At 43.4% G+C, this 14,601-nt stretch overlaps 1 protein-coding gene across 2 annotated transcripts in view; it reads left to right on the top strand.

Annotated features, from left to right (window-relative positions):
• Kat14 (lysine acetyltransferase 14) overlaps window positions 1-13,562 on the top strand; it is a 33,033-nt gene extending 19,471 nt beyond the window's left edge. Inside the window, exons 7-10 of one of the 2 annotated variants that reach the window (XM_051183244.1) lie at window positions 5,839-5,975; window positions 7,256-7,431; window positions 8,892-9,082; window positions 12,488-13,562. In XM_051183244.1, coding sequence (XP_051039201.1) covers window positions 5,839-5,975; window positions 7,256-7,431; window positions 8,892-9,082; window positions 12,488-12,661 — 678 coding nt within the window. In that variant the 3' untranslated portion in view covers window positions 12,662-13,562. Of the gene's footprint in view, window positions 1-5,838; window positions 5,976-7,255; window positions 7,432-7,675; window positions 7,723-8,891; window positions 9,083-12,487 lie in introns of those variants that run through there. The other variant, XM_051183245.1, reaches the window with a different exon arrangement.
• The last annotated feature ends 1,039 nt before the right edge of the window (window positions 13,563-14,601 follow it).

The raw sequence follows: 14,601 nt of genomic DNA, 5'->3' as shown, positions 1-14,601 counted from the left end.
GACAAGGTTTCCCTGTAGCTTTGGAGCCTGTCCTGGAACTAGCTCTGTAGACCAGGCTGGCTGTGAACTCACAGAGATCTGGCTGCCTCTGCCTCCCAAGTGCTGGGATCAAAGGCATGTGCTACCAACATCCGGCTAATTGTTCATAATTTAATGTCCCTTCTTATATCTGAGTTTCTTTCTCACCCGGCATCCAAGGAATAGCTTAGACATTTCTTGTCTCTCTCTTGAGAGTAGCTATATGCGATCTGTTTCATGGTTTTGACTGACAGATTGGTTGAGGATGTGTAGTATCCTAGACCCTAACTCGCTGGAGCTGTAGGTGTGTAAATATCTGTACTTAGGGCTAAACATAAAGAACTATGGAGTTAGCATTACTCACAGGGTGAATTCCACGAGTGCTCTGGCAACATCTAATTTCACTTAGGACAGCTAGGCTCCCCAACCAGCAGCGGTGATCTTGTTTTGGTAGCATCTGATGCTCATCTACCTTAACTTTACAATCTGTCATGTTTACATCTCTTTGATTATAGGTGAGGTTGAACATTTTGTGTTTCCTGTTTGTTTCTCTGTAAATTGCTTGTTTAGAGTCTCTGACATTTTTCTCTTGTCCTCTTTTTACTCTTTTGGAAATCTGTCACATGTCTGATTGTCAGTGACATGTCAGGCATTAGGCCTCTTCCTCTGGTGTGCTTAGAGCTTGGTGTGGGGCCTTTCCATTTGGTTATCTCCTTTCTGGAATTCTCCCTGTTTCCTCTGTTCTGTCTTTCAGGACTTCCCTGAAAGGACTTGCTATGAATTGGCATACCTTCTGTGTGTGAAAGGCCTGAGAGTAAATACTGCAGGCTCTGCAGGCACACACTTTGGGCTGTAACTGGGGCCACCTGTGATGGAAGGGGCCGTAATAGTAAATGACCCTAGCTGTGCCCCAGTGGGTTTGTTTGCTAAGATGGGCAAGGGTTGGACTGAGGGTGCACATCACTAAGACTGTGCTCTTAAAGGTCCTTACTTAAGATGTGTTATCCTGGCTAGGCGGTAGTGGCTCACACCTTAATCCCAGCCCTTGGGAGGCAGAGGCAGAGGCAGACGGATCTCTGAATGCAAAGCCAGCCCAGGACAGCTAGAGCTACACAAAGAGAAAGTCTGTCTCAAAAAACAAAACAAAAAAGACATGTTTTTCCATCATGTTAAATGCTGTGTTGATCACCCCTCCTTCCGAGTGCCTTTCCTTGCTCTTCTCTCTCCTCTTGAGTTGCTTATTTAAATGATAGCAGAGTGATTTTTCTTTATTTTTCCCTGTATTAACTTCTTATTTGACTTAATTCTCCAACGGTTCTTTATATCATGAACTCCTTTAACATGTATTTATTGTGTGCCTATGCATGCCAGAGCACATGTGGAGGTCAGAGGTCAGCTTGCTTAGTTGATTTTCTTTCACCACATGGGTTTTTAGGATTGAACTCAGGTGTCTGGCTTGCTGGAAGTGCCTTTTGCTAATGAGCCGCCTTGCCATCTCTAAATATGGTCTTTTTGAGCAATGTCTTGGAAATGAGTATGCCTAGAATATTTTTATTTCACGCTTGCATTTAAACAATAGCTTACAAAGTTGCAGTTTTGTCTTTTCCTTTGACATTTTGTAGTTGTAACTTCATTATTACCATATGTACAATGCTGGTCATGAAAGCCCGTTTTCTTTTGTTTTGAGATAGGGTCTCTGAGTAGCACCGGCTGGCCTGGAACTCAGAGAGCTGCCTGCCTTTGCCTTCCAGGTATTGGAATTGAAGATAAGAGCCACCATGCGTTGCTGTGAGAACACCATCTTCAATCTTAGTTTCTTTGTGATCTCCTTCTAAAAAATGCCCCCCTTCTGGAAGTCAGGTTTCCTGTTTCTGAGCTTCCACTGCTTTCTCTGACTTTTACCTACCTGAAAATTCTACTCAGTTAGCAGTTGTTATGTAAACATTTCCTGGGGAGAAACAAACATCTCTCTGTCCTACATAGGTCACCAGCAATAGAGCAGAACAACAGTTCACTCAAGTCTGGGTGGCAAAGACAGTGAGTTTAATTAGGGTCACTATCTGTTTCTTTACCTATTGCTGTGAGAAAATGGTTTTCTTTTGACTCATGGTTCCAAGTACAATGTGAGTCTGTACTTGGAAGCTAGAGCAGGGAGCACTGGTCAGATGGAACCTGTTTCCAGGAACAGAGAGCAATAAATCAAGCTGCTCAGCTCCCTTTCACTATTATTCCAGCCAGGTGACAGCCCCACCCACTGTGGGCAGGTCTTCCCATCTAGATAATCCTTAGGAGGTATTCCTAGAGTCCAATCTCGGAGGTGCTGCCTGCCTAGCTCAGCCTAGCTCAGCAGTTCTCAGCCTGTGGTTTGAGACCCCAGAAGGGTCTAATGATGGTCACTTAAAACACTTACATGCTGATTCATGACAGTGGCAAAATTACAGTTATAAAGTGGCAACAAAAGTAATTTTATGGTTGAGGTATTAAATATGAGGTATTAAAGGGTTGAAGCATTAGAAAGGGTGAGAACCACTGTGACCTAGATTGAGTCTAGATGGCAGTTAACACTAAACAATACAGCTACTTGCAGAAACATAAAGAACACAAAGGAATACTTATAGGAACATGGGCAACTGATGGGCGGCTTCACCATTGAATGGGGAAATCTCTTCATTAACTGTTTATAAATCTTGGGGAGAGTAGTAATCTCATGAGCACCTTGTATTAACCATTTACTATCTGTAAATCCTTAGGGGAGGGTGGTAGCCTAGTGATCCCTTCTCCATTCTCCATGGACAATTAACAAGCCCAGTCTTGTTCAGGTCTCCTTCAGATAATCATAGCTGCTGATAGGTCTAGAGGGTGCTGGCATGGCATGCCTGGAAGATGGCATTCCACAACAGTATGCCTATGTGATATTTATCTAGCCTGGTATCATCTGAGCTTCCTCCATCTATGGTTTGGTGTCTGCCATTAATTAGACTTGTAACTGCTTCACATGTCTTCTGTTCCCTTATCCTTCTATGTTCTCCTTTTATAGTTTCCCACAATTCTTGGATTTTCTGTTCCATTCATTTCTAGTCTTTTTTTTTTTTTTTTTTTTTTTTTTTTTTTTTTTTCCTTTTCTTTTTGGTTCAGGAAGGTCTTATTGACAGATGCTCAAGTTTAGGGAGTCTCCTTTAAGCTCTGTGCAGGTTATTGATTAGTCCACTGTCAAAGACATCCTTAATTTCTAAGGATATGGCTAAGTTCTTTCTTAGGATTTCCAGCTCTGTTTAAACTACTGTCTGCTCTTGCACGCTTGCCCCTTAGAGCATGTAACCTAACAACTACAACTGTTAAATGTCTTTCTCTGTCCCTGCACTGAGTGTGCTTCTGGAGCTTGTTCTGCCTCTTTAAGCGGGGACTGGAGGCCTGGTCTAGCCATGCTCTCATAGTGTTAGCTACATAAGAGGCACTGTTTTTTTCCTGAACTCAGGCAGTCTCACCTCTCAGGAACCCCTGCTACTGTTTAATCCCTCTGCTGTTCTTCCTGGGATGTGGATTCCACTATAGTGGTTCCTTTCCTCTGGCTCAGGAAGACTCCAGCAAAATAGTTTCCTGGCCAATTTGGTTGACAGTTAACCACCCAGAGTAGCCACGGTGTAACCAGGCCTTTCTGGCCCCTCTGGTGCAGAGCTGTGCTGTTTTCACTTTATTAGCCCTAGCCACCTCTTCCTGGGCTTTTCCTCAGCCTAGGCGTGTTGAGCTCTCTGGCCTTTCCCAGCACATTTAAGGCTGCCCACACCTTACTTGACCTTGAAACCATTTTCCCCTATCACTTAGTGTGATGTGTGCCAGGCACTATTTTAGCTGGTGATACCACAGTAAATTAATGCTAAGTGGTTTCTACCCTCTAGAGCTGACATCCTCACATAGTGAAATGACAGTGTTAGCTTACTGGGCCCAGATCTCCTGACTCGGTGTGTGTGTAGGACCACTATGTTCCTGGGAGCTTAGACCGGCCTCTCAGTGGAGGTAACCTTGCAAGAAGTGCTGACTAGTAAGGAAATGCCAGGAGGAAGAGAGATGGCATAGAAGGCCAGACATGGGCCCTGAGGCAGGAGAAAAACTGGTAGATGTCATGGGACCATCATGACACAGTATGGTCCTGGGAGATGAGGCCACATTGTGACAGGGTCGGGTCTTGCAGATTCTCCACAAGGCTCAGTTGAGGACCTTGAAATATAGTCTGAGCATACAGTGGGAATCCACATAGGAATTGTCAAGTGGGGTGGTGGTGGTAAGTTGATAGTTGCTTTTTAAGTAGGGATTCACTGTGTAGCCCTTGCTGGCCTGGATCTTGTTTTGTAGACCAGGCTGGCCTTGAACTCGCAGAGATTTGCCTCTGCCTCCCAGGTGCTAGGATTAAAGTGAGCACCACCATGCTTTGTTAGTTATTTTTAAGCTGCATGTGGAGATTGTATGGTATAAGCAAAGAGTGGGCCAGTAGGATGCAGTAGTGGTCCAGGCTAGGTGGAGGCTGTTTTGGATAGGAGTGGAAGCTTCAGAGGCAGTGGGAACATCCACAGGTCTCACTCTTGACACAGTTAAAAGGGAGAGATTTTGTGGACTGACGGGTCTACAAATGACCTGACACTGCATTGAAAGCCACCCCAAACTTAATGACTTGCCTTAATAACTACTAAATATTTCTTGGACCCCTGTGCCTGACTGGACTGAGCTGAATGGTTCTTTTGCCTTGTGAGCTGAAGGTCATGTCTGTGGTGCTTTCACTGGGGAGCTGATTGGGGCCTAACTGACCAGGACACCGCTCTTCTTCCTGGATCTAATTCCAGCGCCTAGTTGGAACCATCCAGCAGCCACATATCAAGGTGGAAGAAGCTGCCAGTTGTCTTAAGATTTGGGCTTGAACTTCTGGGTGTTGCTTCTGCTACTCTGAAAGGTCAAAGTTCTCTATAAACGTGGGTTCAGGAGTAGACTCCATCTCCTGATAGGAGAAGCCATTTTACCTGCAAGGGTGGGAGGAGTTGCTAGTGGTTGTATTTGGAGACTGCATGCCACAGCTTTGAAGATTACTTTGAAATTCACTTGAAGCCTTGGAAGAATTTCAAAGCTGGCTTTTGAGGAGTTTGGTGTCCAAGCTGGAAAAGTCTGAAGGCAAATTACAAAGGAAGAAACCTTGTTCTTTCACCAAGTTATTTTCTAGGCTAAGAGCAAACTGGCTCTAAAAGTAAACTCAGTTTCTAAGGTTCTTCTTGGCACTCCCTTTGTAAAGGTCTTTTAATCTTTGTTGGAGCTCTTTGCTCCTAATTGAGGTGTTCTGTTGCTACATGACCTAGGGCCCCAGGTTAGCAGCCCTCACTGAAGAACAGCTTACCATCAGTGTGGCCAGTGTGGCCAGTACAGAGCAAGTATGTAAACCAACCAGTTCTGCCCCAACCCCTCACTCACTAAGGCCATGCCTTTGCCTAGTCTCTGCTGGGGCCTCCTTACTGTGGTAACAGGTTTTAGGGCTGGTAAGCAATATAACTCCTATGTTTGCCATATTTACTTAGTGAAAATGAGACACAGTAAAAAAGAAAAAAAAAAAAGTTCATTGGTTTTGATGGCTCTTAAGATAAAACTGTGGTTGTACAATAAACAGTAAATGGCGCACCCAGGTTAGTTTTAGGCAAAGACCTGTGGAATTTATGTTAGAACTTGAGCTTTCCAAATAGTACAAAAAGACCTACTTCTGACACACACACAGAAAGATCATTAGACATGGAAGATAACCAATTTTAAGTGGTTTTATTATATAAACTGTTTTTTTTCCCACAGACTGCTTTGCCAACCAGGAAAGGATTCCGGCACCAAACCACCAGGTTTTTGTATCGTTTGGTGGGGTCAGAAGATCTGGCCGTGGACCAAAGTATCGTCAGCCCTTATACTTCTCGGATCTTGAAGCCTTATATCAGGTATCCATGAGTGAAGGCTATCAGGAGGGGTGATGTTGGTGGCTTCTATACCCTGGCTACAGGGGTAAACATGTCCTGACATGAAGCAAGTTCAGGCGAGGGCAGACAGGATGGTCCTTAGAAAGAGGTATGAAAGGCAGACTGAGTTAACTTTGATTTCTTGGTCATCATCATCATCATCCTCATCATTTCGTTTTCGTTCCTGTATTTTGTGACAGGGTCCCTCTACACTGCCTTGGCTGCCCTGAAACTCACTATGTAGACCTGGCTGGGCTTTAATTCATAGAGAACCTCCTGCCTCTGCCTCTTGTGTGCTGGAGTTAAAAACATCTGCCACTACATCTGGCTGCTGTTCACTGTATCAAAATTATGTATCTTTAATAGTCTGTGAACTGAAAAGTAAGAAAGGAAAGCATTCTCAGTTGAGCTAATATCTGAACTGAACATTGGGACAGTTTGTTTTCTATCCGTGTGTGTGTGTGTGTGTGTGTGTGTGTGTGTGTGTGTGTGTGCGTGCGTGCGTGCGTGTGTGCGTGCGCGTGCGTGCATGTGTGCATGAACATGCATGAACATGCACCCATCTGTGAAGAGCTGTGCTTGACTTTGGTATCTTCATTATTACCCTGGACCTTTTTAAAATAAATTTGTTTATTTATTTATTTATTTAATTTATTTTGAAGTGGGGTCTCCTTGTGTATCCTTGGCTGTCCTGGAACTCATTATGTTGACCAGGCTTGCCTTAAACTCACAGAGATCTGTCTGCCTCTGCCCCTGGAGTATGAGATTAAGGCCTGTGCTACCACACCTGGACAGTACTTTAGTTTGTGAGGCAGTCTCTTGGTCAATCTAGAGTTGTCTATTTCAGCCTAGGTCAGCTGGCTTGCAGGCTCTAGGGATCTACCTGTGTCTGCTCCCCTAGCACTGGCATGTGCTGTCACACCCCACTTTTACATGGCTATGGGGGATTCAAGTCATCATGCTTGCATAGCAAGCACTTTACCATCTTCCTAGCCCCAGATTTTCTTCTTGATGGACAGTTTCTAATGAATGGAAGCTGAGCTTCCTGAAGAGGCCATGCTTACTCTATAGCTCTACCATCACCCTGATCCCCCTCACCTAACATTCGGTTCCTCGCAAACCTGTGGGAAGGCCATTTGTAGGCCCGCTGCAGTGCATCTAGTATGCTATTGCAAGCACTTCAAAGTAGCTGTAAGTCAGATAGCTAGCAGTAATGAGTGTTTTTCTTGACTTGAATTTGTTTATTTTCTGTGGTGCTGGAGGCGTGATTATGAGACAAAGCCACCCAAACTACAGCTCCTGTCACAGATTCGTTCCCACCTGCACAGGAGTGACCCTCACTGGACACCCGAGCCTGATGCACCTATCGATTACTGCTATGTCCGACCAAATCACATCCCAACGATCAACTCCATGTGTCAGGAGTTTTTCTGGCCTGGTATGTTTCTACTTCCACACCAGGCAGATTGATTTTTCTCTCTATATCACCTGAGTGTGTTTTTAAATAGTGTCTGCACTGTGACCCTAAGCTCTTTACTCTTGATTCCATTTAGTCTGTCTTTACTAACATAGAAATACTAAAGCATAAATGCCTCTCACTTTCCTAAGATCAAGAAGCTAGCAGTTAAAGTAATCAACAGTATTTTTGTTTGTTTTTCTTCCCTGTTTGTCTCTGCTTCCAGAATAAAAGATTCATCCTGTTTTGCTTCTGCCTATGTTTAGATACCAGGTAATGTTTCTTCAAGACACACAGACTCATAGCTGGGCATGTGGACACTTTTGATTTTTTTTGCCTAATAGTTTTATAGGTTTTGTTGTTTAGTTATTTCTTAAAGAGTGTTAGGACACACAAAAGGTGTTTTTAAGAAACCAAATGCCCCCTGACTTCAGGAGTCAGAATAAACCAGGATGAATTGTCATTTCATCAGCCAATACCTAGGCCATCAATCAGCAATCTCATTGCTAAATATAAGCATACTTTCTGTGGGCCTGCTTTGAAACCTACAGGACACATTTGTCTTGCAGATGTCACAGATTTCATCAGGGTTAGAGCTCTGCCCTGCTTATGATCTGACTGTGGTTCCATCTCTCTGGGGTGGTACTGGGCCTCAAAGTCACATTCTGGAATATCAGCTCCTTCTGCCTGATGAGGTATTTGCCACATATTGTGCACACCACCTTTAAAATTTTTATTTTATTGTGAAAGCTTTCGGAGAAAGATTGCCAATGGTGTGTGAGTGGGATAAAGAAAATATTAGCTGGCTCATGAGATGTTACGGCAGGTAAGAGTGCTTGCCATGTGAACCTGAATCCTGAATTCTATCCTCAGATCCTACAGTGGGAGGAGAGAACAGTTACACTACAGTTGTCCTTGCCACCCCCCCCCCCCACTATGGCACATACGTACTAGTACTGATACATACTCACACTCACAACAAGAACAACAATAACAATAAACAGAATTTGAAGAAAAAGAAAAGGGAAAATGATATTGGCACTTTCAGGGACCTTTACCCCTGCTCTGTCAGGGCTCAGTGTATCTCAGCTTAACACATTCAAGAAATGAGACATTTTAAAATGTGCCAAACCAAACACATGGTAGACGAGGCTGAGTCAAAGCCAGGTGTGTCCATTCTGAACCTGGAGTACTCTCTGCTACCCAACCTGTCCTGTCTCTCTGCTTTTAACATATGTACTTAGAAAAGACTATGTTAATTTTGATATTTTCTAAAATGCATTTTTCTGATCTGAATATGCGGTATCTATGGTAATGTCTTTGCCTCCAATTTGGGGAATTTTTTTTAGCATTCAGGTATAACAATAAGTACAGGCTGAACAGCTTGTTCATTAGTTCTAAAAGGCACATGGTCTGAGTGTCTGGATGGTTCTTTTCTTTAGGCATTGACCTGTCTGAGTGTCTGCAGTATCCAGACTTCAGTGTTGTAGTCCTTTATAAAAAAGTCATTGTTGCCTTTGGCTTCATGGTTCCGGACGTGAAGTACAATGAAGCTTACATTTCATTTCTGCTTGTCCATCCTGAATGGAGAAGAGCGGGAATTGCCACGTTCATGATCTATCATCTGATTCAGGCAAGTTCTCTCTGCTCGTGATTACCTAAATTAAGTGATTTATCTCTCAGGGCTTCCCCAAAAACGTGGAGGAGGCACAAGGCTGAGTGGGTTTGTCCAGCATATCCCAAGCAAAAGGAAGGCATTGTCACCAATCATGAGACTAGCAAGCTCATGAAGTAAAACTCAAGCCCCTAAAAGACAACTCTATTCTTGGCTTCAGAGAAGCTCCTAGGTGAACATATATCATAAATAAAACATCGAAGTACCACATGTGAAACTGTAAAGCATATGCACTGTCTGTATTGATACTGTTCTGCTCTTAGAGTATGTCTCTCATGACTTTGAAGGTATATTAACTGTTTATAAACCTTTTATCACAATTGAATCAATAAGTAGTACACGCTGAATGAATAAATGCAGTGAATTACTTTTCTCCCACAAGCAAAGTACTATTTTGTTTTGCTTTCTAGGCAAGATGTTGATATGAAATCCTGGTTGGCATGGGATTTACTATGTCACTGTAGTCAGTGTTCTGTTGCTGTGAAGAGACACTATGATCACAACAACTCTTACAAAAATTTGGGTGTGCTTATAGTTTGAGAACTTTAGTCCATTTGTCTTTATGGTGGAAACATGATGGCATGCAGGCAGACATGGTAGCTTAGAGTTTACTGCTGGATATGATATATCAGGCAGGAATAGAGAGCTACAGGGCCTGGCTTGGGCTTTGGAACCCTCAAAGCCCACCCCTACTAACACACTTCCTCCAACAAGGTCATACCCACTCCAGCAAGGCCACACCTCCTCAACCTTTCAAATAGTACTATTCCTTGGTGAGTAAGCATTCAAATCCATGAGCCTATGGGGGCCATTCTTATTCAAACCACCACAGTCACCCAGGCTAGTCTTGAACTCATGGTAGCCTTCTGGGTGCTCAAATTATAGACCTGAGTTACTACACCCAGCAGGGATTTTTTGTTTGCTGCCTCCCATGTGCTGATATTAAGGCCCAGCAGTGATTTTTTTTTCTCATTAAACAATAAACATTTTTTATTGCCTGAACTAATAGGTATAGCAACTTACTTGCCTCTTTGAACCTTAAGCTTCTGAGGTACAACACCATGAAGCAAGAACATATAGCATAATATGTGTGTGTGTGTGTGTGTGTGTGTGTGTTGTGTATATATATATGTATATATATACATACATATATATATATATATTTTTTTTTTAAAGAATTCTTCTGGTAAATTTTATTTAGAAACTATTTGGTATAGAAGATTATGCAAGCTGGAGTGGTGGCGGCACACAACTTTAATGCCAGCACTCAGGAGACAGATGCAGGTAGATCTCTGGAGGCCAACCTGGTCTACACAGAGAAATCCTATTTGGAAAACAACAACGAATATTATGCAATATTAATTTGAACAAAATTCTTTGTTTCATTTTGAGATAAGTTTTCCTTGTATAGCATAGGCTTTCCTGGAACTTGAGAACTTCTTGCCTCAAGCTTAACCAAGCTTGTCTTTCTAGTTGTTAATGAAATTAACTTAATAATTCCTAGATATGGATAGGAATCTTGTAAAGCACCTTTCCAGAAATCACTTCTAAGGCAGAGACTATAAGACTTTGCCTAGTGTTCACACACATCTTGTGTTGATTCAGTTGAACCCGGCTCGGTTACTTTTCCACTTTCTTTGCTTTATGTTCCCTCCAGGATGCATCTCTGCTATTTTCATCTTGCTCTCGCAGAGTGCCTATGCACTTCTCTGGCTCTTTGGTTACTAGCAGGGACTGGAGTAGGGTGGGCTGATAGCTCAGAAGGCATCCTTGGTGCTTAGTGTGGTGTGAGGCCTGGCACAGGATGAGTCCATGTTAACTGTTTACTCAGCTTATCTGTACTTGTGGGCATTTTGTATCCCAGTCAGCCTGTAAGAGAAGGCCCAGATACGGGCTCAGTCTATAGAGCCTGGTGATGGCCATGGTGAGATGTCTATATGGATTATCTAAAACCACTACCATCACCCCATAGAATTGCTCTGGGTATTCACACTATGCTGTTGTGCTTGGGATACTAATTGTGTTCTCCTGTCTTAGATGTGTTTGGAGGCACAGTGAAAAGTTACATAGAATAAGAAGGAAACCGTTGGTTGCCTTGTATTGTGTCCTTGATGAGTTGCTAGAACAGATCAATTTTGCTTTTCCCCCTTTGGTTTTTTCCGAAACAGGGTTTCTCTGTGGCTTTGGAGGCTATCCTGGAATTAGCTCTTGTAGACCAGGCTAGAACTCATCAATTTTAAGGACTGTCTAATGCAGCATTTTGATATCTTCCTCATTAAACAGTTCATACCTGTGTGGCCTGAAGTACATCATTCTATGTGGCTGATTAAAGAATCTAAAAACATGTTCTATGTTCTATGTCCATAGAACCTTCTCCACTCTTTTCCCTAAATATAGAAACTTCAGTTCTGGGAAGTTAATTATGTCAGATTTAAAGGGACCTAAGGACTTAGGTGTAAAGGTCTTCAGGCTTTATAATTAAGATTTTAGTATTTGGAAGTTATGCATATGATTTAGTTGTTTTCTAGTATTTCTAGGAAAGGAATTATTATTACAGGTTATGGGGAATGGAAACTAGAATTTCTTGTTCTCTAGTTAAGGCTGTCATATTGTAGGCACTGATATGTCTGGTATTTAAACTGAACTATAAATACAGTACTATGAAGGCTGATGAGATGACTCAGTGAGTAAAAGCACTTGCCCCTGAGCCTGATGGCCTGAGTGTAATCCCTGAGGCCCACATCCATGTTGTGCAGTATGGCATACATGAGCCCACACACATACCACCCCTGACACCCAATAATAAGTAAGTAAGTAAAATGTAATTGAAATAACAAACAGAGCTGGAGAGATGACTCAGCTGTTAAGATCACTAATGGCTTTTGCAGAAGACCTAGGTTTGGTTTCCAGGACACACATGGCAGCTCACAACCATCTGTAACTTCAGTTCCATAGGGATTAACACCTCTTTTGCCCTCTGAAGACTCCTGCACTCATGTGGTACATAGACATTCATTCAGGCATATAGTAAAATAAAAGGAATATTATAAATAAATAAATGTAATATAATAAAGCATACTTCATGGCCTTTGCTTCAGGGTAGAGACAGGCCCCTTTCCTCTCCCTGCCTGCCCCCAGGACATGTATCCCTTTGCCTTGGGGACACACAGCTCAGTGGCAGAATGCTCCTGGATTTCCAGCAGCTTCTACATGCTCCAGTGCCCTGGGCTTCCAGGGGTTGCTAGATGTTTCCTTGTCTCAGCCCCAGCCCCCCAAACCTCACTTGCTTCCTTCAGAAAATTGTCTCATTTGTCATTCTCTTTGTCCCTGTGGCTTCACCTTTTGTTTCCCTCTCTTTGGCAGACGTGCATGGGCAAGGATGTGACTCTTCACGTCTCAGCAAGCAACCCTGCCATGCTGTTGTATCAGAAGTTTGGCTTCAAGACTGAGGAGTATGTTCTGGATTTTTATGATAAGTACTACCCACTGGAGAGTACAGAGTGTAAACATGCCTTCTTCCTGAGGCTCAGACGCTGAGGGGAACCCGTTCTTCCCAGAGAACAGTGTGTTCTGTCAGAGAATGGGCCCTCAGGAACAGTGCAAGCAGTTATCCACAGTGGGTCCTGGTCTCCTGTGGGTAATAGCCTCCACATGGCCCAGCTGGGTGAGTGAAGCCATGTGCAGTGACACAAGCAGGCAGCTCTTCCATCCAGAAACCCTCCAGCCCATCCTGGAGTGGCCTTCCAGCAGCATCCTGGACTCCACTGTTAACTAAAACCAAGTGACTCTGCTGTCTTCTTTCCACACAATGAGTGAGCATAAGAGAGCTGCTAAACCGAAGAATTGGAGAAAGGTCCTGTTTGTCCTGTGTTAGAGCTCAAGAAATGTGAAAGGTGTTAAAGGTTCACAGAGCCCACATGGCCTTCTGCTGTTCTGGGATGAGAGATGATAAGGTGCCAGGAATGATTCTGACCCTGTTCCTAGCCTGCGGTGTGCTGTCATTGAATCCCAGAGAACTCATGGGGAACTGAAGGCCTTTTGTCTCTTGCTGACTTAGATCCCAGTCAGGAAGAATAAATTCAATGGCTAGCTCCATCGCTGCTTTACCTGATCTACCTGTTACCATCTCCTTGCTGGGACACTGACCTGGTATAAGCAATTCATTCTTGGCATGTCCTGGGAAAATAGCTTGAGAGGAACAGCCAAGTTTGATAAATTAGATGCTTTCTCTGGCCCTTCTCATGCCTAGAGCAGTTGCACCACTGGCATGGAGGCGTGGAGTGGTGTAGGCAGAACTGGATGCCCTGTCAATGCGATGAAGCTGCTTCCTATGTTGCAAATGTTGGCGATGGACTGCAGGTGTCTTTGTACCCTGTAAGTGCATTTCCAAAAGCATCAGATATTCTCAAATAAAAACCTCACCATGTAACAACTCACAGCCAGGGCTTCAGCCTGGTCATTTGCTCTTGGCTTGTTAATTAGGAGCAGTGGCAGCTTTCTTCCTTGGTGGATTTTGGGTTGGGTTGAGAATCCAGAGAACTGAATACTTCATAGGACACTGGCATGCATGTTTAAAACTTCACATGTGGAACACTGCTTAGATCCTCAGCCCATGGGCTCCGTCTGCAGCTCGAATCCCTGTATTGAGGGCAGTGTTTCCCTGTCACCTGGAGCAACAGTTGAGGCTGTTTCTTTGAGAACTTGGCACCATTTAGTGTCTTCCTTGTTTCTTCTTCCTTCCTCCAATGCCTCTACCTTTTAAAGGTTTTTGTTGGTAATGGGTCATAAGCCCTATCTTAGTTACTTTTCTATTGCTCTGATATGACACCATGACCAAAGCAATTTAGCGGAGTTTATTTGGGACTTGAAGTTCCAGGGGTTTAGAAGCCATGACCTTTGTGGTAAAGAAGCATGGCAGCAGGCATACAGGTAGACACAGCACTGTGACAGTAGCTGGGAGCTCACATATTAAGACCAAGATGAAGCAGAGAGAAAGCTAACTTTGATGGTGTAGGATTTTGGCATCTCTCAAAGCCTATTCATAGTAGCACACCTTCTCCAATAATCCCACACCTCCTAATCCTTCCCAAACAGTTCAACCAACTGGGAACCAAGTATTCAAACATATGAGCCTGTGGGGGCAACACATTCAAACCATAGGCCCCATGAAGTAAAACTGAGGAAGTCACATTTCCCAAACATGGGAATCATCTTGCAGCTGTCTTAGGTGAATGTCAAGCACCAGTGTGGCCGAGTGGCAGAGGGGGTGGCTGGAGGTGGGGGGACTTGTCTCCAGCTTCCTGGTGCTGAGGAAAGCTATGATTGCTTTAGTTTTTTATCTGTTTTTAACAGCTCTACCTGTCTCTTTTATACAGGGCAGCTTTATCTTCCCCTCCCTATTTTACATATTTTTAAAATTAATTTTTTATTTTATGTATACGAATGTTGAGAGTAAATGCCAGATCTTGTGTGGTTAC

Source organism: Phodopus roborovskii, unplaced genomic scaffold (assembly GCF_943737965.1).
Source record: "Phodopus roborovskii unplaced genomic scaffold, PHOROB, whole genome shotgun sequence".
NCBI lineage: Eukaryota > Metazoa > Chordata > Mammalia > Rodentia > Cricetidae > Phodopus > Phodopus roborovskii.
The sequence above is the reverse complement of the archived record's forward strand: the minus strand, read 5'-3'. Positions and strand labels throughout refer to the sequence as shown.